This window comes from Sus scrofa, chromosome X (genome assembly GCF_054392235.1).
Source record: "Sus scrofa isolate SSC_HxYL_T2T_F1_AM1 chromosome X, Sscrofa_HxYL_maternal_Yorkshire_Landrace_v2.0, whole genome shotgun sequence".
Classification (NCBI taxonomy): Eukaryota; Metazoa; Chordata; class Mammalia; order Artiodactyla; family Suidae; genus Sus; species Sus scrofa.
Genome location: NC_139401.1, coordinates 35,645,492 through 35,670,000, shown reverse-complemented (window position 1 = coordinate 35,670,000; position 24,509 = coordinate 35,645,492). Strand labels below are relative to the sequence as shown.

Genomic DNA, 24,509 nt, shown 5'->3' with positions numbered 1-24,509 from the left:
GCCTTATTACAACCTACATTTTTGAGTGTCTCTGCCTGGTCTAAAATTCAAGCTGTTATTCCACCAGGAAATGGTCCTTATATTTTTAGACCATGTTTAAAGAAAATAATATTTTTAAAATAATGATTAGTCTCATAATGAATAAATAGAATGGCAATGAAAAAAATGTGAAGTACTACCCCATAAAAAAAGAAGATGATCATGGCATGAGCTCAAATTTTCATTTTAGTAATCTGTTACAATTTCACAGAATTGTTTTGACCTGTATAAATTATTGTAGTAAATCTTAATTCGAAAATGTATTTGAGGGTACCATTATTTTCAGTAGGAATCAGCAAGAGTCAGAGCAGATTTAACTTTTAGAAACTTCCATTTCCACTGATCAGACTGAGTGGAAGGACATAATAAACACTGCTCCAATACACCATAAATGTGTATAACTATAACAATAACAAAACTTGCTGCCATCTAAGTCTAAATATTATCAAGATCACAAATTTGTTGTCAAGAAAATATACTTTGACTCTGTAGGATAAGAATTACAAAAAAGAAAAATTTTTTTTTAAAAAAAGAAGAAAGAAAAAAAAATTTAAAAGCATTCAAACTTGTTCACCAATAGCCGCTATTAAAGAGGACCACTGAGTAAGATATTTGGGAGAGAGGATACAAGTTGCACTTAAGACAGGCAGTGGAGACAAAACTCCGAGACCGAGACTACAGGGGAGATTTCTGGTGGTAGAAGACATGGTAACAATCTCATATCAGCTCTAAAACACCATCCCCTAAGGACATTACCCATGGGATCACTGCCAGGGGTTTCAGGAAACGCAAGGTACACCTGTTCCTGATTTAAAGATGAAGCCCGCAGGCCTAGAAATCCCTGTTTCCCTGCCTTCTAACTTCTATCATCCATCATGGCTCCTGGCCTCTTCATCATCTTTATCAAACCTCCTTCCCTCTCAGCCTATATGCTGATTTTCCTCAGAAAATCCCTCATATCTCAATTTCAAAGAACAAAAGGATGACATCTTAATGAGAACAGCTCTGTGCCCTACCACGTGTCTAAAGTGCTTGCATGTGCACTCACTTTTCTTCCCTCTCTACAACCACAACAGATGAGCACTCCCTTCTCTTGTACTAGATACCAGCCTTCCTCATCTTCTTTGTTACAGTTCTGCATCAGTTGTCTTTCTTAGCTTTCGGATCTTCTTGAACTTCTCCCTCAAACCAATTCCTTTTCAGCAATATCAAAACAGGCTCACTACACGCAGCTTTTAGAGAATTCTCCCACACAGTCAACCCTCTGTATCCAACAGTTCCACACTGTGGGTTCCAAATTGTTGAATTCAACTCATCACAGACAGAAAACATTCAGAATTCCGAAAAGCAAAACTTGAATTTTCCCCATGCTGGCAACTATTTACACAGAATTTAAACTGTATTTACAACTATTTACAGATCATTTACATTATACTAGTTATGACGAATAATATAGAGATGATTTAAAGTATACGGTAGACACAGTATACGGGGGAATGTGTGTAGGTTATATGCAAATACTATGCCATTGTATATTAAGAACTTGGAGCATCCTTGGGTTTTGGTACCTGTGGGTGTCCTGAAACCAATCCCCCTCTGATACAGAGGGGTGGCTGTATATTTATCACAGATGCACAAAGAGTTGTTCCTATGTTCCTGATGCATGGCTATATTCAAATAAAATGTTCGATATTTGCTTTCTCATGTGGGAATAACTGTGTTTTCCACACTGTATTCCAGTGATATTATGGGGTGTCCTGCAAAGCCATTTATATAAGAATTTCATCAGTTTTGCTCTCCTCGATCACATTTTATTGAAGTTCATTTAAAATACTCCTCAGGGATATAATCCCTTGTACCATTTTTGTTTGTCTTCTACAGAGGTATGCAATTCTGAATAATGCTTCAGTGGAACTGATGTCCAGTTTACCTTTAGCAACAATAATTTCAATTTCATTATAGAGAGATTTTGAACTGGTTTGGGGGAAATGTATTTATTAATTAACCAGAAAGATCATTGTCCTTTGTTTAAAAATATCAAAGTATTTGACTGAATTTTACCACTATTAAAAAAAAAAAAACTTTCTGACAGACAATACACTGGGAACCAATGAATAAACAGTTTAATTAAACTCATTATTCAGATTTTTTTCTGATCACTTTTTTCTTTGCCAGATTTTTTTGTAAAAATATCACAATCACTTCTTTTAGCACATAGTTTCATCTTTTATATCCATACAAGAGCGCTACTTATAATTTACATTCAGAACAGCATTTTGAGTTTAAGTGTTTCTGTTATTGTTTTCACCTCTCTTATGCTTCGGTGACCCATCTTTTTAGCCATTGATACATTTTTGTGAATTGGGAATATAATGCAAGAAAATAGCAACAATTAAACATGCAAATTTAACAAGCAAAAATAACCAAATGGCGTGAAATCAAATTGGTTAAGACAAGCTATAGCCTGTTATCTAAACTATTAGCAAAGAAGAACTGACAAAGGCAGTCCCAAGTACACGCATGACCTCTAGGAAAGAGACAAGTAGAACCTAGGGGGATTCATGTGAAAACCACATTTCTATTTCCAATTAGTAAAACTCACCTCAACAATACTGCTTGCTTTTTTTAAGTGAAATTATCAATCCACTACTGATTTAAGAGAGTACCTAGAGCTACCCATGCTTTAGACATAATAAATACATGGAGAAACACAGCTCTACAGATGATCTACTGGGCCATCATCCGTGCCTATGACTTTATCATTGAATTGGTGAAGAAGCTCAACCATGTGCTGCCATTCAGATCTCTTTTCTGACCAAAGGATCAACCTGCCTGGTAATCACACACAGCCCATGATACAGCAGGATCAAAAGTGAATTTATCATGCCCTTTGCTGTGTCCCTCTTTCTGCCCTGAACAAAATCCTGTTATTAGCCCTTGTCTTGTATTTCAGTGACTGGGATCAAATTTCAATCAGTCACCCAAGCAAGAAACCCACTGTGATCTTTGACTTCTCTGTCTCCTTCACCTCCATAAGATCTGGTCATTTATCAGGTCCTAATGAGTTCTACTCCAAATATTGATGAAAGCTGCCCCTTTCTTATCTTTCCTACTACCATGAGCATTCCCAGCACCAGACACTTAAAAACATCCCAGAACAGTTTTCACACTGTACCGCAGTGCTTCTCTAGAATGCAAAGCTGATTATGTCAACCTAAAGTTTAAAACCCCTCCAAGACTTCTGTACTGACCTTGTACTAAAATCCATTAAGTCCAGATTCCTGGCTATGACTCATGAAGTCAACCATGACCTAATTTCTGACAGGGCTCAGAGTGCACTCCTCTTAACCCCAGACATACTGTGTTCATTCCTCAGAAAGTAGTATGCTCTATCAAACCTCAGGCATTTCCACATCGAACTCTATTTGTCTTGAAAAATGTTATTGCCCCCTACTTCCCAATAAAACTCATCTACCACTTCCATCACACAATTTGCACTATCTTTCTCTCTAACCTATGGCCCACTTTGCCTAGTAAAATCCTCCTCATTGCTCAGGGCTCATTTTAAATTTACCCACTTCCTAGAAACCTTTTCCAAGGCACAGGAAAATTAGGTTCCTTTCTATGTGCATTCATTCTTAGTTCTTTGGGCTTACCTTATCATAACATTTGTCATATTTCCTTGTAGTTATATATATTTAGTTGTTTATATACCCCAGGACAAAAAATCCTTGAGGAGACAGACTATATCAAGTTTATTCTTATATCCCCAGAGCCTAGTATAGTAGCTGGACCATAATAGTTGTGAATAAATTTGCTGAAAAAATATTTGTTAACTATTCACTATGTAGCTGACATTCTATTAAGTTCTGAGTTTACAAGTAATAGTGGTACCCAAGGTCATAGACTTATAGTTTGGGGAAGATGGGTTCAATGAACTAGACGTGTACATGAATGCATGTAGAAGTAAACCAATGAATGAGTGAGTAAATGAAGTCCACAAACCAAGATTAGCACTAGCCTGACCATAAACTAGAACATGAGATGTTCTTCTGTTTTGGAATTGCTCTTCTTTATCAGTAGGCAAAATTATATGCAGCCTGGAACTAAGAAAGAAAAGAAGAAAATTGCCTTTTCCCAAATTTAAGAGAGTCACAAATACCCTCATACATTCTTCTAGGAGTTACTCAAGAAAACACAGGATTTTTCCTCTTGACATATCCAGCAAGAAAGACAGGGCACATTGATGTGGGAAGAAGAGGTAGGGCGGGAGAGTAACTGGGAATCAAGCAGCACAAGGAACTCTCCAGAGGGTAGGCTTGAGTGGCTGGCCGCAGTAGAGGATCAGACTATCAGAGGGCAACAAGAGGGACTGGGGTTTCCAGGACCCAGCAGACAACAAAAAGGAAAAAATAAGCTTTACCTACATCAGATGGTTTTACATGACCCAAATCAGGTGATTCGAGAACAAAGTATGTATGCATGTGAACCTTTGCATTCTCACTTCTAAAATGGGGATTTCTGGTTGTGAAAAGTTAACAAGATCTTATTTAAGCAGCATTTTGTGACAAGAGTCTTTCATATACTACCATAGATTTTATTTTTGTCTTTCCTTTGAATGACTAATTGTTGCTTCTACTTTTCTTCCTCGTTTTAACCCCCTCCCCCCCCAAAGATCACCCTATCTGTGGCTGCAGTCTTTGAGGATGGAGCAAAAGCCTCCCTTGGTCTGAGTGGACAAGATCCATAGTGCCATATTTGGAAACGTAGAGAATGATTCCAAAGCCTGAAACCGGTACTTGTTTAAGCAATAAAGAGATAGGATGAGAGGATGCAATTTATGTTATGTTAATCTACCCACACATGCAATTTAACATGAAGCAAATCGGAGAATCTCAACACCTGGTCTGGCCTAAAGGTGTATAATTCCTGGTCAATATCTCTCCAGAATAACTTTACAGAAAGACTCTACTATGCATTAGAGGTAGAGACCCTAAATTTCACCAATATCTATTCTTTAATCCTTCCTTTTAGGTACTAGAATATGCCTATACCTACCAATTTTAGAGACTACATTTTTCAACTTCCTGTGAAGCTAGGCACATGCATATGACTAAAATCTGCCCAATGCAATGTGATGACCTCCTTAAAAGGTATTGTCCTCTACTGTTTTATCTGCTCTCCCTTGTTCTGAGAAATTGATCCAGAAATGAAGGCCCAGTACTGAGGATGGAAGAGACACCCACCATTGCTAAACTACTTACTTCTCCACAATTCCATGAGAAGGAAAAACAATAATTTTATCCTACTTTGGCCACTGTATTTTTTTTTTTTCTTCTTTCTTTCTTTTTAGGGCCAGGCCTGAAGTATATGGAAATTCCCAGGCTAGGAGTAGAATTGGAACTGTAGCTATCGGCCTACGCCACAGCCACCATAATGTGGGATCCGAGCTGATCTGAGCAGCATCTCTGACTTACACCACAACTCACGGCAATGCCAGAACCATAACCCACTGAGTGAGGCCAGGGATCGAACCTGCATCTTCCTGGATACTAGTCAGGTTCTTAAGCCACTGAGCCACAACAGAAACTCCAGCTCCTTGGGTTTTTAATCTTTTATAACAGCATAAAATTGGGTTGTGAAGATTCTTGTACAACTATAAATGTAATAAAATCCATTGAGCAAAAAAATTTAAATAACATAAAAATAAACTTAAAAAATTCTTTTATAGCAGCATTACCTATACCCTAATACGCTACTCATGCAAATCAATCAAAAAAAAAAATCCAGCAACGAAAAACAGTGGAAAGATTACCTTGTATATCTGAAGGAATACATCTGTCCATGCTCGTTTACTCCAGGCTTCAAACTCTGTCATATCTATAACAGGGTGCTTTTCCTTAGGTAAACTGGAAAACTTGGATGAGGTATTAGGGGACGACTTTAAGAAAAAAAAAATTATGACATTAATTACAATGTAAGGTGAACTTAAGTCCAAAGTTGTAACTACTTAGTTAGCATGTTTTTGTTTTTTGTTTTTTCCTGTTTGTAAAATGTTTATATGTCTTTTATATCCACTCTTCAAGAGCTTTAATTCCTCATGTGCCAGTAACAGAAACTATCAACACAGGTAACTTTCTGGAACTCACAGCCCCTATCTGACATCACAGATTTATACATTCAATGCACCTACTAGCTTACTCTGCGGCAGAAGTGGGAGGATGAGATGCAAAATTATTCTGAATTCTGAACCCCCAAAAGAGCCACCCCCTTCAAATGAAGCCACAGGAACTCAGGAGAATGCCAAAGAACAGGTCCGTGGCTCTTCTACTAATGTCATGTGGTGGCTATAGTAACAGTTCCACAGCTAAAGGACAGCTGCCTCAGAGTTTGCAGGCTTCTCAAGACAATGCCACTTCTTAATAGGTTTCCATAAAAGGAATTACATACTTTGAAAAAAACAATGGCTATCTTGCTTAATTCTTCCCTATTCTCTCCTAAAACTGAAGAAGGGAAGCAGCAAGTGGTGGGGAAATAAAACCAGTATTTTTTTGGAAGATATATACTCTAAAAATGTATTTTAAGAAAATATTTACATAAGCACACACCATTCTTCATTTCTAAATCCCTTAAAAACAGCAATTATCTATATATTTAAGAAAGCCATGTAATCACTGATGGATGGGAACTCCACAGAAATCCTTAGACAAATACAAATACATTTCTCTCTATAGATACAGATACACACACAAACACATATACACATATATACGCTATCCAGAGAGGCATAATCCTTAGGATATTTCGTAAATAAGAAATCAAGGATTCTAAAATAAAATCTTTTAACAAAGGCCAAAAATCAGTACACTCAATAATAACTGTGTAGACTATTCCTAAAAATTATATTCCCTTACTGTCATTTCAATCCACTTCTTATAATCTTCTGGTTCAAGCAGAAATTCTGGCAGTACATGAGAAATGCATGCTCCTTGAGCTCTAAAATAAACAAAGAAAAATCCCTATTATCATAGCATAATACTCAGGATCCATCTATCGCTTGCCCCTGAACTTAAATGAGATTATTTCAATGTCAAATATTTACATATATATTGAATTTTAATTTTCAAAATTGAAATTTATATAAATTTTAAAGCTTCCCTTACCAATGAAATGTACATATGATGTTTGCTATGAAGAATTAATAATGAGAAGGAACTTACTAAGTGTCTATAATCATACACATCTAACTTTGTATCTTAAGAGACATGGTTTTATTACTTGGCCCCTACTGTTAAGACACTAACCATTTTACTGTTATCATAACATTATAAAACTGAAAAATACCTGGAAAAAGTTTGAATATAATATAACATGTAATAGATCATTAGTCACTTTAAGTTCACAGAATGCCTATCACCACATATGCTTAAATATAGAAAACCCTAATTTAACACAATCCATCACCTATTTTTCCAGAGAACATCCAAAAATCGTGGCCTCTTTGATTATATAAACTTGTAGTATTTTAACCTGCAGTTATTTATAATATTTTATACATTCAAAAGCATATATATGTATATAATTTACAATATTTTAGATTATATTTTTTCACCATCATATTTCCTGAAAAAAAATTTTTTTTCTCTTTTTGTCTTTTCTAGGGCCGTACCCACAGCATATGGAGGTTCCCAGGCTAGGGGTCTAACTGGAGCTGTAGCCACTGGCCTAGGCCAGAGCCACAGCAATGCCAGATCTGAGCTGCGTCTGCGACCTACACCACAGCTCAGGGCAATGCCGGTTCCTTAAACCACTGAGCGAGGCCAGGGATTGAACCCACAACCCATGGCTCCTGGTTGGATTCGTTAACCACTGAGCCACGACAAGAAGTCCTCTTAAAATATTTTTAAGCTAAGTCTTCATATACACATCCATCCCCTCCAGAACTACTTTACAGACATCTAATACAATTCTAGAAGGAGTGTTTCTTAGGGAGGATTTGGGTGTTAAGGTCTAACTCATTACTGTGCATAGAACTCCACTTACCACAAGTATTTAAGAGAATTTACCATAAGCATTTTACAGAGAATGCCACATCTAGTGTTCAACTCTGTAAACACCCTCAACAGTTTGCAGTCCTGTAACTATAGACAAGGGACGAAAAGAAAAATCAGAAAGATGATTCTGAAAGCTCAAGCCTTGAAGAAAGCACAGATGAATGATGAGAGTAAGAGCATGCTTGTGCTTGTGGGAGTGGAAGCAGAGAGCATGGTTCCAGAATTGTTAAGTTTGCTGCATGCAGCCCTAGGCCGGTCCAGGCTAATAGAAAAAAAGTCATATTGCATACATAAATGCCCTTTGTTTTGCAAGCAAACACTATTCCTTCTCTTTGATTTTGACGCATTTCTCACCTGTATCTACATTATTCTTTTGAATCTATTTTGCACTGGAATTACCATGGGTTTAAATAAAACCTAATTTTAATGGAATACCACTTCTTAGCAGGAGTGGACTAAAGCCTATTTAAGAATTCAATGACATGATGCCCCATTAACCTGAAATCCTAGAGGTAAAACAAAGATAGACAGCTCAGAGACATATGAAGAAACTGGAATACTTCTTACATGCAAAACAAAGACAGAATCTCATGATGAAATAGTCATTTCTATCAAAGGCAAGTGAGAGCCTAAGGAAAACTATTAGGGAACCACTAAAATCAGAGTTTCTTGAAGAGGGAAACCACATGGCCTTAATTTGAGTATTTCATTATGTTCAACAGAATAGGCCCTCGGCAACAAATTGAGGATGAAAAATGCATTTTTGAATTGTTAAAGACAAGACAACAGGCACAAAATGGGAGTTGCAAGTCACCAAGACTTAATTACAGTTTTGGCTTTGACAGAAATGGAACTTTATTTTATTTATTTATTTATTTATTGTCTTTCTACCATTTCTTGGGCCGCTCCCGCGGCATATGGAGGTTCCCAGGCTAGGGATCTAATCGGAGCTGAGCTGCCAGCCTACACCACAGCCACAGCAACGTGGGATCCGAGCCGCATCTGTGACCTACACCACAGCTCACGGCAATGCCGGATCCTTAACCCACTGAGCAAGGGCAGGGATTGAACCCGCAACCTCATGGTTCCTAGTTGGATTCATTAACCACTGCGCCACAACGGGAACTCCTAGAAATGGAACTTTAAACAAGCCAACTGAGAATAACCTGACAGGAATCAGTTAGGTAATCAGCCTGCCATCTCCTAAAGGAAAGTAACCTTGGAATAACCACTCTGCTGTTTTTGCAGTAGGGGCAGAAAACTTTTCCTTCCTCCCCTTCTAGGTTTGTTGGCTGGTCTAATAAGCAAATTGACACAGGAAAGACTAACAGGAAAAAAAAAATTAATTATGTACCTATGGGAGCCCCACAAAGACATGGAGACGCAAAGGTAGTCAGGCAGTTGAGACCTACATACTATCCTGAGCTAAGAAGGGGTAGGGATAGGGGCTACAAAGGTGGTGAAAAACAATTCCTAAGAACATGGGAGAGCAAATGTATGGTAAATAAATATTTGCTATGCCAGGCAGATTAAGTCATTCTGATGTTAAAATTACCTCTGCTGATGGCTCTCTTCCTGGTACAGGCCCCCCATCTAAATTCTTTTAGGTAGTTAAGGGAGAGGTAAAAAGCTTTTCATGAGTCTGCTGGGTCTCAACTGCCTTCAGCTCAAAACAATCCCCATGCCAAGGTGGCACATTTTGGGGTGATGTATTCTGTTCCACCTCATTGCTTCAGTTCAGTTTCCTGTTCTTGCCCTCTTCTGCATATAAAATCTCTTGCCTTGTATACGTCTTCAGAGTTCCTTTCTATCTGCTAGACTGAATGCTGCCTGATTCATGAACTGCTGAAAGCCAGTACGATCTTTAAAATTTACTTAGCTGAAATTTTGTTCTTTAACAGCACTTTATAGATCCTGTTATGAAGTGAGGGGTAGCAGAATATTCCATGCTAAAATATGCCTCAATGGCAGACCAATTATTTTGAGAAATAGCAAACACAGGAGAAATTCTGAAAACAGAGTAGGAGTTACTCATTTGTAAGGAAATCTACATTTATAAAGGAAATTTACATTAGAAAGGGGGCCTACACCAGGAAGGGAGCTATTACCTGAGAGAACTCTTTCACCCATGAAATTTATCTCTAAGGCATGGCAACTTTTGTTTACCAAACATTGTCTCCTCTCATTTTCCAGTCAATTCCAACCTCAATTCAGCACTTCAAAGCATTAGACCCCTACCCACCTTAGTTCAGGATGGCATACAAGCCTCAATCTTCTGAGCCTCATTTCTGTGAGGCTGTCACAATTACATACATAATCAAAACTGTGTGCTTTTTCTCCTGGTAATCTGTCATTTATTCTTGGGGTTCAGCCAAGAACTTAGAGAGGTAAACAGGTAATTTTTTTTCCACCCCTACTATAGGCCTTTTTCATTCTTTCTATTTTGAATACATCTCAAGGCCTAACTTCATCAATCCACAGGACAGTATTTACAATTGTTCTGTCAATAGATTTTATGTGTGGTTGGTAGTTTTATATAGAGTTGACTCTCCTAATTGATTCGATTACATTTTACATGCTAGGTTTTCTATTTGATTTTGCTTCCAAGTTTACTCTGAGTATAGCAAAGCAAAACCAAATGAACTAAGATAATAACTTCTGAACTTAATCTACAAAATTATAATTTCTCATTTACTGCATAAAACAGATATAATTTCACTTGTACAAAAGTCCTCACTCATGGACATCAAATTTAAATGGGAAAGCTAATAACATTTATGATTATTTTGAACTTTAATACACTTATTTCCATGATGAAACATATGCACATACCTTGGATTAATGACCCAATTTTATTAACCATACTGTCACTTTCTAAATGTTGAAGAATTTTATCACAGGCAACATTTCCTGATAGGCATGTATTTACTGATAAAAGAGCAATAAATTTGAAGAGCTTGGCTTTAATGACAAAATCATTCTACCATACCTGCAACCTCACACCATAAAATGTCAAAACAGAAAGCACCCATGTTAATGTTAACACCACTGGGAGCTGTGCCAACAATAATGTCCCAAGAATAACACAACGATCTTAAGTACCATAGAGTTTAATGATGCTATCAGAAAACTGCTTTGAGTTTTAAAATGCACAAATGATAAGGATTTAAGTATCCAAACTTCCTTCTTTTGTTCTCAGTTAGTATTCCATTAGATTTAAAAGCACAACCAACTTTCTAAAATAAGAATGGCATTAGAATTTTTGCCTCATGGAATTAGAGCATTTACTTTATTGAATGAATCACCAAGGACTAAGTGTAAGTGGTAAAATTAAAAGAAAAGTCATGTATTCTCTATTTTAACCTTATAAAAATTTAAGTTCCCATTTTACCTAATAAAGACACACTTGACAAATACTGGTTTTCTAGCATTCTTATGTACACAAAATATTTATTTCTAGTACAACAGACTTTTAAAATATTCTATTTCCAGGAATAATATCACAAAAGTCAGTTTTCAGCATGTCACTAACGGATATCATACTGGAATAATTTAAAAAAACATTTTGGCAGATGAAAGTCATAGGTAATAAATTATCACAATAATAATAATCTATAGCTGTCATTTCTAACACTTTTTATGAATCAAATAAGTTTAAGAATTACCACTGTGAATTTATAGATATTGAAATTGGAGCTTAAATAAGCTAAGTAACTTGTGTAAAGACACAAAAGTAAAAAAGAGCTAGAATTTAAGCCTGCATCTGTTTGTTTCAAACGTCGTGCTCTTTTAACTCACTTTAGTGCACTGTTCCAGGATCACTTCTTATGCTGTTGCTGTGAAATATTTCCATGCTTAGATGTAATTCCGTTAAATAAGATACCATAATGGTGATGCAAAATTAGGAAGCATATAAAGTTTTTAAAGATAAAAGAAGTGAAATGACAAATTGAATTAAATCTACTAATAAAGGGGAGTGAGTTGGTTTTCCTAAGTGTACTTGTTTTGGTGTAAGAAAAATTTATTTAAAAATCAGTGAGGAGTTCCTGTAGTGGCACAGTGGAAATAATCCAACTAGAAACCATGAGGTTACGGGTTCGACCCTTGGCCTCGCTCAGTGGGTTAAGGATCCGTTGTTGCCATGAACTGTGGTATACGTCGCAGATGTGACTCGGATCTGGCACTGCTGTGGCTGTGGTGTAGACTGGTGGCTACAGCTCTGATTAAATCCCTAGACTGGGAAACTCCATATGTCATGGGTGCAGCCCTAAAAAGTAAATAAGTAAGCAAATACATAAATATCAATGGGTCCACCAGAATAGGAATGGTTCCATAAACGATAGTATCTCATTTCAATTAAAAGTGATGTTTATGACGTTTTAAGCAATAATCAGAAATGTTTAAGTTTAAAAAGGGGGATTAAAATACGTTCAGAAGTAAATCTCAACTAAGAAATAAATATGCATGAAATTGACTTGAAGTAAAATGAGTAAAACCTTAACCAAAGTTAAAAAAAATCAATGGAATTTGAAGGTAAGAGTTATGGTAGTTCTATCTTATGTGATATCCTATTTTACAGTTTCAATGAAGAGTACATGATGTTTATATTCAGCTTTTGTTTTATGTTTCATATCATGGAAATTACACATCAAGAAAGTTGATATTTCCAATGAAAATGAATCACATCATAAAAATGGCTATTGGTTATAAACAAATGAAACTATATCAAAGGATGTTAAGGACTGTACTCGTCTGCTCAGGCTGTTATAACAGAACACCATAGGTTGGGTGACTTTAACAACAGAAATTTATTTTCTCAAAGTTCTGGAGGCAAGAATCCCAAGAACAAGCAATGCGCCAGCCAATTCACTTGCTGATGAGATCTCTCTTGCTAAGAAGACAGCTTAGGGTCCCACTTTTATGACACTAACCATAATCACATCTTAAAGGTCCTATCACCAAATACATTCACATTGGGGGGTTAGGGCTTCAAAAAGTGAATTTGAGGGAGACGCAATTCAGTCCATATCAACCAGAAAAGGCAGAAAACATTAAGCATATTATTTCAAATATAGCACTATAACATTCATTGTAAAATGTAACACCCAATTACATAATATTTTTAATAATAGAATATGGCACTATTAGGAGGTAAACTATCTGCTTCCAAAAGTGATATGTTAAAATTCTAACACTCAGCATTTCAGAATGGTCACATATATTTGGAGTTAAGGCCTTTAAAGAAGTGGTTAAGGTAAAAGGAGGCTATTCGAGTAGGCCCTAATCCAATCTGACTGGTGTCCTTATAAAAAAAAAAAGGAAATTTGGACACACAGAGACACCAGGGGTGTGTGTGCACATAGAAGAAAAACCATAGGAGGGTACACAAGAAGGCAGATGTCTGTGAGCCAAGCCAGAGGCCTCAGAAGAGAACCAATCTGCAGACACCTTGATCTTGTACTTCCAGTCTCCAAAACTGTGAGAAAATTAATTACTGTTGTTTAAGGCTTCTAGCCTGTAGTATTTTGCTATGGTTGCTCTAACAAATGAAAATTGGTACTATGGAATAAATGGCTTAAAGTTATTTTTAAGACTTCATCATTTAATATTATAAATAATGTTGAATGTATAACATTCAAAGTACATACGCTACCTTTCTCCACCTTGACTTTCTCTCAATGGTTATACCTCTCCTAGAATGCAAATATTCATCTTTTGTTCTATCCCTAATTTTTACATTTCACAAAATTTTCTGTTCTTTTATGACTGCCCTGAGTTCCAATTTCAAAGATTTATTCCTTTCACCACACAAGCTTAAAAAGCAAAGCTCTGTGAGAGACAATGCCAGTAAACAAACATTTAATGAACATTGGCCCCATTCTGTGTTCTTGTTGACCCTGGCTGTTAGACATGCCAGACGTACGAGACTTGCTGCCTGCCCTCAGATGGTTACAAACTAGTGGGGTGCACAGACTCATGAATAAGTCAGCAGTGCTGAAAATAATTTACATAATTTTACACAGCTGTGCTCTTTTCCTTACCTGATCTTTCTCATTCTCCCACCTAGTCTGGCTACAGAGGAATAGGGGGAAATGTAGAGTTGAATCTTTACATGTCTTAGTCTCTTCTAACCTGAACAGTCTCTTTAGCAGTAACTCAGGTCTTTGGGATAAAGAGTTAAAGTTTCGGACCTCCACACCCTCAACAAAATGGCATCTGGGAACAGGTGGAGTTACTGTCTAGTAAATAAAGCTTCAACTTCAGATTTTGTCACTTTCATGAGTCTCCTCTAAAGTCAGGTATATAAGTTTTATATTTTTAATTTAATATTTTTTAAAGGAGGGATCTCCAAATTGTGCAAAGCATGTTAGAACCTAAATCTGCCCTGCAGTGGGCTTTCATGAGGAAGGAGAGAGGGACTCTTATATCTGTAAATGCATCTGTGACTACTTCTCTGGATCCTCAGTCTCTCTGAAAATGCCCTGCCTCTACCTGGAGCATAGTTGACATGTGGCCATTGGCTGGTGAGGCCTGAGATGAGAATCTTCTATCTCTCTTCTTAGTTCCAATGACCAAGAGGATCTTTTCATAACTGACTCGGCCACTCCCCAGTCATTAGATATTTTTTATTCATATTCTGGTTTCAGAGCCAGGCATCTTCTACTCTTCTGCCTATTCACAGAAGAGCCCCTCTCATGTAGTCAGTCTCCATAACATACTGCCTAGGTCTTAACTCAGTCACTTTTAGTGATTTTGAAACTCCAATATCCCTTCTAAGCCACAAGAAACTCAAGCCAGCTTTGGTCAACGACCTAATAATGAGAGCCAAAGACACAAAGAAAAAATATTTTGGGAGCTCAGTGGTTAGTGAGCCCAACTAGTATCCATGAGGACACAGGCTCCATCCCTTGCCTTGCTCAGTGGGTTAAGGATCCGGCATTGCCGTGAGCTGTGGTGTAAGTGATAAATATGGCTCAGATCCCATGTGGCTGTGGCTGTGGCTGTGGCTGTGGCGTAGGCCAGTGGCTACAGCTCTGATTCAACCTCTAGCCTAGGAACATGCATATGCTGTGGGTGTGGCCCCAAGACAAAAAAGAAAAAAGAAAAAATATTTTGTTCACTGCTATGTCTAATATGCTTTTTTTAAGAAAGGCAGACTGACCAGGTCTAAGCTGCAAAATTCTGATCTGGAAATTTAAAAAAAATGAACACTAAATCATTTCTGGAAAGATCATTTGCATTCCTGCTGTAAGTGTCCTCTTCTTACCCTCCATCCCCATTCCTGCCAAAGAAGGTAAACATCTTGGGCCAACTATGGAGTAGATTCTATATGCAAAGAAGTAACAGATAAAAACACAATAACTTCAGATTATACCAAAAGTAATCTGAAGAATAAATTTTTTGGCTTGATCTCTTTTTACGTTCATTGGATTTACACGTGCCTTACATGAAGATTCTCAAAATGTGGTCATGAACCAGAGGTGTCAGTATCACTGGAAACTTGTTAAAAATGCAAATTAGCAACATAAACTGTGAGCAAGAGCCAGAAACCTGTTTAACATGCCATCTCAGTGACTTGGATACGTGATAAAGTTTGAGAATGACTGCCTTAAATTATGAATTCAATAGGTCATGAAATGCTTATTTTCTATTATTTTTCTAAGGTACGTATTACAGGGTTTTGTATATAGTAGAGACTTAGTAAATATTTTATAAAACGACAAATAATATCAGAGTCTATCAATCTATCCATCTACTTACTTATCTATCCTAATTATCTTAGTCATAATTACACTTTTAAATGAATATATTTATGCTCTTACTTGAGAAACTCAAGAAGTGAAGAATGTTGCAAATGAAGTTGAATCACCTTTTCAGTGTAATCCGCAGGTAAAGACTGACTTACATTAATTCCAGGTGGCATTTTTCCACTCAAGTGGACTATCACATCATAAATGGTCTTATTATATTTGGAAAAGTCATTCTGTCTGGAGGACTTTTTGGACGTTGGGGTTGATGAGAAGAGTTTTATTTTACACACATCCCTATGGGAAAAAAAAATTTGAAAATTAAAGACATCTCAAAATTATGTTATAGGAAATAAAAACATGCTTAATGACCAAATAAAATTCTATTTAAAATCAAATAAGAAATTACAAAATTCACTTCATTTAACTTGTACTTATTAGTAAAAATTCAATTTTTTTAACAACCCCACAGCTTTCCAGTATCTTTTTTTACGCACACTTCATTATCTAATGCTGCAACTGTCAAGTCTGAAAGATTGGATTATGATTAGAAAATATAAGTGCTTTGGGAAAACAAGGGTTAAATTCTGGACCCATTACCACTAGTTGTGTGAGTATGATGAGGTATCTAAACTCACTGAACTCAATTCTGAATACTATAAATTGCAGATAATAATGACTGTAATAGTTTACAAGGCTGATTTCAAACATTCATCACACATGTATATACAAAGCCAAATTTACATATATTTTCTCAATATTTATACTTTAATATTTAGAAGGGCACATCTTACACACTGCCCACGAGTGTGGATTCTCATGTTAAAGTCCAGAAATCCATTGCCTCCACATATATTTCTGTTCTATAAATAAGACAATACAATCTCTATTTCCTGATATTTCCTATACCAAGGTATGATGGACACTAATTTCTATATGGAGGATGTGTGTATATGTATGACTGAATCACTTTGTTGTACAGCAGAAATATCACAACACTATAAATCAACTATACTTCAAAATTTTTTTTTTTTTTTTGCTGTTCTTGTTGTTGCTATTTCTTGGGCTGCTCCCACGGCATATGGAGGTTCCCAGGCTAGGGGTCAAATCGGAGCTGTAGCCACAGGCCTACGCCAGAGCCACAGCAACGCGGGATCCGAGCCGCGTCTGCAACCTACACCACAGCTCACGGCAACGCCGGATCGTTAACCCACTGAGCAAGGGCAGGGACCGAACCCGCAACCTCATGGTTCCTAGTTGGATTCGTTAACCACTGCGCCACGACGGGAACTCCCAATATTTTTTTTAATTCCAACCAATTCTTGCTGTCTAGAGTTTATCAAATATCTAATATTATACTAACTACTTGTGTGCTAGCAATGAGAATTACAAATGTATCACTATTTTGGACTGACAAATAAGTGCCTAAGGGGCCACTGGGAAAAGCAGTTCTCCAGTTTAGTAGGTTGTAGGTCTGTATAGCATACACAAAAGAAAGTACAAATAAGGGTTTTTCTACTGTTCCTTAAAACCTGGCTCTGACACTTACTCTGTAAATTCACGGAAGTTACTTGACCTTTCTTTCCTCAACCTCCTGAAAAGTAATGTACATAATAAACCTAGTATATCCCAAAATTTGCAACGAATTAAACAAATATTTCATGAAGAAAATTAGCACCGTAATAGGCCTTAAAATAGTTCTACCAAAAACTATGAAAAAGATAAATGGTCTGAACAGAATTAAAACATAACCAAAGACTTAATAAAAATGAAAAAAAAAAAAAGCAACCAGATGAGTACAAACAGAAAGAAACAATAAACAATATTAACGGATACATAAGAGCCCCAGATATTACAGTTGTAAGACACAGATTTTAAATTAAGTGTAGGCACTATGTTCAAAATTTTTGTCAATGAACTAAAAATTATATAAAAATGACCAAGTAGAAAATTTACAAATAAATCCAATAAGTAAAATTAAGTGAGCACTGGATGAGTTTAACAGTAGATTAAGTGAAGAACAAACTAATGCATTGAAATACAGGCCACAGGAAACTATCCATATTGCAATACAGAGGAACAAAAGGATGGCACATAAAGAAGAATAAGAAAAGAAGAAAAGGAGACCAAAGGAATGGAAGAGTCACAAAGATTCTGACTAGCATCCATGAGGTTGCAGGTTCGATCCCTGGCCTCACTCAGAGGGTTAAGGGTCCAGCATTGCTGTGATCTGTGGTGTAGGTTGCAGACATGGCTTGGATCTGATGTTGCTATGGCTGTGGCATAGGCTAGCAGCTGTAACTCTGATTCAACCCCTAGCCTGGGAACCTCCATATGCCATGGGTGTGGCCCTAAAAAGCAAATAAAAAAAAAAAAAAGAGAGAGAGAACTTTCCAAAATTGACAATAAAAAAATCAAACAAGGAGTTCCTGTTATTGTTCAGCAATAATGAACCTAGTATCCAGGAGGATATGTGATCCCTGGCCTCACTCAATGGGTTAAGGATTCAGTGTTACCATGAGCTGTGGTGTAGGTCGCAGACACGGCTCGGATTCCGCATTGCTGTGGCTGTGGCGTAGGCCGGGAGCTGAAGCTCTGATTTAACCCCTGACCAGGGAACTTCCATATGCCGTAGGTGCAGCCCTAAAAAGCAAAAAAAAAAAAAAAAAGAAAAAAGAAATCAAACTACAGATGGAAGGATCACTGTGAACCCTAGCAAGAACAACTACAAAGAAAATTTATCTAGGCACTTCACAGTGAAGCTGCTGAAAACCAAATATAAAAAGAAACTCTTAAAGTGCCCCCCCAAAAGAAAACACTTTCAAAGAAGTAAAAATTAGAATTTCAGGTGACTTCTTAATAGAAACAGTAAAATATGGAAGAAAATAATATATCTTAAATATACTGAAAGGAAATAACTACCAACCTCGAAACCTATACAAAACTATACAATAGAATAATGCTGAAAAAATACAGCTATTTTCAGAATCAAAATACAGAAATTGTTATCAAATCATCTTAAATAAAAGATCTAAAGAGAACTATTTAAGAGGAAGAAAATCATCTTATTTGTAAGATCTAAGATACAAATAGAATGAAGAAAAATTGGTAACTAAAAGGGGACAATAATAATATTGTGGCTCTGTGTTTACACGTGCATGTCTCTGTGTGTGTATACACGTATATATACACACACACATATATATAAAATAACTATACACAACAACAATAGCATATGTTGGAGTGAGGAAAATAAAGTTGAAATATCATAACTCCTTGTCCACATCAGGGAAGAGGACAAAATTAGTAAGTAGTACAAGACGTCAATAAATTAAGGACGTATGCTGTAATGTATAGGGTAATCATTAAGAGAATAAGATAAATTTACTTCTAAGCTAGTAGAGGATAAATACTGAAATGAGAAAAAAATGATTAATCAACCCAAGAGAAGACAAAAAAGGAGAGAAAGAGAACACGAACTATACAGAAAAATGGAAGAACTTAAAAGTGGTGTAGATTTAAATCTGAATTTATGGTATTCATATTAAATTTATACAAACTATAAACTCTAATTAAATGAAAAATACTGGAAAAACAATATGAAACAAGCTTAATAAAGGGTATAAAACGAGACTTAACCAAAAACAAAGGATATAAAGATTTGTGTAAAAGATTCAAAAACACTATGCAAATATTAACCAAAAGTAATGTGCTCATATTAATATATAACAGCTTAGAATTTAAAGCACAAAACTTTCATTATACCGGGTATAACAAAAGACATTCCAGGGGCATAAAAGTTTCTATGCAGCACAAAGGTATTAGAATTGTACATTTGAATGGGCTTCATAACAGCTTCAAAATACATAAAGCAAAATTGACTGAATGAAAAAAGAAGTTGCCAAATACAAACATACCAAGAAAGACTTTAACAAATTTATCTTAGTAATTGATAACTTAAAAATCAGTAAGCACATGTTGTTTAAAGACATAGTAAGTGGAATTCCCGTCGTGGCTCAGTGGTTAACGAACCTGACTAGCATCCATGAGGACACGGGTTCAATTCCTGGCCTCGCTCAGTGGCTTAAGGATTCGGCATTGCCGTGAGCCGTGGGGTAGGTTGCAGACCCAGTTTGGATCCAGTGTTGCTGTGGCTGTAGGCCGGCAGCTACAGCTCTGATTCAACCCCGAGCCTGGGAACCTCCATACGACATGAGTGCGACTCTGAAAAAGACAAAAGACAAAAAAAAAAAAAAAAAGGTATACTAAGCAAACTTGTACCATGTGTGCACATGAAAAACAGCTTTTAAAAACTATAAAATGCATAATATTTTCAAGTTGAAATGCTTATAAAAACTAAATAAATGTTGGCCAATAAACAGAGGTCTAAAAATTTTTAAGGGAATAATCTCTGATGTCAATGAAATTATGGTGAGTATCAACAACAAAATTACCAAATGTAAGTTTCTAAATAACCTTTGTAAAATAAGTCACAATGGAAATTAGAAAAAATATGAATGGAACAAGAATAGCATATTACATATAAAAAATGCAATTCAGAGAAAGCCAAATTTATAAGAAAATGTATAGCTTAAAAATTAATTCTTTTAATTATGAAAATTCATAACTAGAAATAAACTTCATAAACTGATAAAGTGTTTCTATAGAAAGCATATAGTGAGCCTCACACTTAATAGTAAATGATGAAAGATTTCCTAAGACTGAGATTAAGAGGAAGATGCCTACTATTTAATATTTAAGCAGAGATTATAGCCAATGTAAAAACACTAATATAAAAATTGAAAGAGTATTTGCAGATGTGTTAGGAAATATAAAAAAACCTACAGATAAAGAATTAGTAAGTTGCTTTACCAAGACCACTGAATAAATGTCAGCACATTATTTACATGCAGAATATAGAAAAACAGAAAATAAAATTGAAAAAAATTCCATTTACCACAACTTCAAAACATATTAAACATCCAAGGATGAATCTACCAAAATATGTGCAAGAACCTTAACTGAATTTATAAATCATCACTAAGATAAACTCTAAATTATATTAATAAAAGAAGATGTAAGCCTTGCTCTTTTAATAAAAAAGGCAATATTGCAAAGAATTCTTTCTTTCTAAATTTATCATAGACATAGTTTTGGTCACAGTAAAAATATCTGTAAGGTGTATTTTTTTGGTAGATAATTACAAATGAGTCTGATATTTAGGTAGACATGCAAACAGCATAAATAGCTAAGAAAATAATGAAAAACGATGAACTTTGAGCACTTACACTAGTAGATATCAAAAACTACAAAGTAATAGAACTTAAGACAATTTGGTATTGATGTAAAAGTATATGAATTGATGAAAGGATTACATAACTCTCTTCAGTTCTAGTCTACTGTATTTTAAATCTTCTTGAACTGATATAACTAACCACAGGTACTTAGAGTGTACAGTCTAAAGCCAAAGATAAAAATGCCAAATGGGGTGTTTCCACTGTGGCTCAGTGGGTTAAGAACCCGCCTAGTATCCATGAGGATGTGGGTTTGTTTGATCCCTGGCTTCATTCAGTGGGTTAAAGGATCTGGTGTTGCAGCAAGCTGTGGTGTAGGTAGGGGATGTAGCTCAGATCTGGCGTGGCTGTGGCTGTGGCACAGGCCAGTAGCTATGGCTCTAATTAGACATCTAGCCTGGGAACCTCCATATGCCATGTGTGCGGCCCAAAGCACACACATACACACACATACACACAAAAAAAAAACTGAATCACTTTACTGTACACCTGAAACTAACACAGCACTGTAAACCAACTATAATTCAAAAATTTTTTTTAAAAAAAGAAAATGCCAAATGGTGCACTTCATGTCTTTCAAGTGTTACAGTTTCCTAATCTGTAGTAATTAGCAAGTGGAATAATACCTAAAAGTACTAGCTCTGGGAATAGAATGCTTGGGTTCAAATCCTAGCTTTGTTACTCATCAGCTGAGTGATCTTAGGAAGGTTACTTATTCTCTCCTTGCCTCAGTTTCTCATCAATAAAATAGGAAAAATAATAGTATCTATTTCACTTTATAGCGCCTATAGTTATAATGAGTAAAGGAATTAAATACCCAGAAAACACATGTAATAATGCCCTGTTCATACTAAGACTCTAATATATATTAAACTCACCAGTATTATTAATAAAATACAATAAAATTATTTTTAAAGGAATATACTATATGGACTCATGAATATATGATCAAAAATCTATTACACAGACTCTTAATTATATGAGTACTTGATTTATGAGAAAGGAAACACTGTAGAGTAGAAAGGGAGTACGAAGGATGGTTTTTTCCATGAGTTATTGAGTCGACAGGATATTCATATTTTAAGAAATAGGAAAAAAATACAACATACCTTGACTTTCAACTCAAAATATATGCAAAAGTAAATGCCAGGAGGAGCAAATATCAACATGAAAGCCAAAACAACAAAGCTGCAAGGAGGGCATCTTCCTGTTTTAGGGAGAAAAAGACTTCTTAAAGGCAAGACAAAAGCAAAAGAATAAGGAAAGAGAGATATTGCAAAGCAAGTTCAGTACAGCATGAATTACTAAACCTCAACAATGAAACCAGTAACAGAAATGATGACTCATTAAGTAAGGACTTTAAGAAGATAAATGGAAGAGGAGAACTGCAGAAAACTAGGAGTTCCATTGTGGCTCAGAGGAAATGAATCTGACTAGTATCCATGACGACCTCGCTTAGTGGGTTAAGGGTTCGGCATTGCCATGAGCTGTGGTATAGGTCAGAGATGTGGCTCAGATCTGGCATTACGGTGGCTGTGGCATACGCCAGAAGCTACAGCTCCAATTTGACCTCTAGCCTGGCAACCTCCATATGCTGCAGGTGCAGACTTAAAAAAAGACCAAAAAAATATGAAAACTATGAGAAGGAACTTCCTGTTCAAGATAACAAAATCAACATATGTCCTTTATCCCCCCAGAAATGCCAGAAGATTGCAGAAAGAGAATAAAGCTATAAGATTGCAGAAAGAGAATAAAGCTGAAGTTGGGAAAAGGAACACTAGCACACCACAAACTTTGAAGAATAACTGTAAGACAAACAATAGATAGAACTGTATTAAGGAATAAATCACAGTGATGGACTGTAGAGCAGTAGGTAGGCTACATGGGAAAAGGAAGCCATTTTTCCTAGAGGAAATAAGAAAGGCTCTAAATTTAGAGGTGTCAAATACAGAGGGAGGAAGTGACCTGGGGTGCAGTAATTATGATGATCAAGAGAAACATTATACATGGAAGAGATATTAAGAAGGCATGCATCCATAACATAAGAACAGGATGCTATTATGAAAGAAAAAGAAGAGAAGGAAGGAGGGAGGAAGGGAAAGGAGGAGGATGGAAATAATTAAAGGACAACACAGACCTCTTACAAAATAAACTATAAATACCAATTCAAAAATTTTATAGAAGATTGGAAGAGGAAGTGAAGGAGATCTACAACTATAATAAAGCAAAACATGGTACCACCTCACACCAGTCAGAATGGCCATCATTATCAAGTCTACAAATAACAAATGCCAGAAAGGGTGTATAGAAAAACGAACCCGGAGTCCCCGTCGTGGCACAGTGGAAATGAATCCAACTAGGAACCATGAGGTTGTGGGTTCGATCCCTGGCCTTGCTCAGTGGGTTAAGGATCTGGCGTTGCTGTGAGCTGTGGTGTAGGTCGCAGATGCGGCTCGGATCTGGCATTGCTGTGGCTGTAGCTGTGGCCGGCAGCTGTAGCTCCGAATAGACCCCTAGCCTGTGAACCTCCATATGCCACAGGCACAGCCCTAAAAAAGCCAAAAAGAAAGAAAAAAGAAAAGAAAAAGGAACCCTCCTACACTGTTGGTGGGAATGTAAATTGGTGCAACCACTATGGAAAATGGTATGGCAGTTCCTCAGAAAACGAAATACAGAACTACCATGTGATCCAGCAATCCTATTCCTAGGCATATATCCAGACAAAAAACTATAATCCAAAAGGACACATGCACACCTATGTTCACTGCAGCACTATTTACAATAGCCAAGACATGGAAACAACCTAAATGTCAACTGACAGATGAATGGATTAAGAAGATATGGTGCATATATGCACACAATGGAATACTACTCAGCCATAAAAAGGAATGAAATATGCCATTTGTAGCAACATAGATGCAAACAGAGATTCTCACACTAAGTGAAATAAGTCAGAAAGAGAAAGACAAATACCATATGATGTCACTTATATATGGAATCTAAAATATGGCCCAAATGAACCTATCTACAAAACAGAAACAGATTATAGATAGAGAACAGACTTGTAGTTGCCAAGGGGGAGAGGGGTGGGAGTGGAATGGACTTGGAGTTTAGGGTTAGGAGATACAAACTATTACATTTAGAAAGGAGAGATAATGAGGTCTTAATGTATAGCACAGGGAACTATATCTAATCTCCAGGGAAAGACCGTGATGGAAATGAATATTACAAAGAATGTGTGTATGTATAAAACCGAGTTGTTTGCTATTCAGCAGAAATTGGCACAACACTATAAATCAACTATACTTTAGTTAAAAAAGCAAAATATAGAAAAAGATGAAAAATAAGACATAACTGAGAGTGATATAGAGGAT

At 36.3% G+C, this 24,509-nt stretch overlaps 1 protein-coding gene across 1 annotated transcript in view; it reads right to left on the bottom strand.

Moving 5' to 3' along the window:
* CFAP47 (cilia and flagella associated protein 47) overlaps positions 1 to 24,509 on the bottom strand; it is a 560,199-nt gene that overhangs the window by 278,733 nt on the left and 256,957 nt on the right. The window contains exons 38-40 of the mRNA XM_021080094.2: positions 15,917 to 16,138; positions 6,954 to 7,035; positions 5,855 to 5,980 (exon numbers count right to left, since the gene is read on the bottom strand). Coding sequence (XP_020935753.2) covers positions 5,855 to 5,980; positions 6,954 to 7,035; positions 15,917 to 16,138 — 430 coding nt within the window. The remainder of the gene's footprint in view (positions 1 to 5,854; positions 5,981 to 6,953; positions 7,036 to 15,916; positions 16,139 to 24,509) is intronic.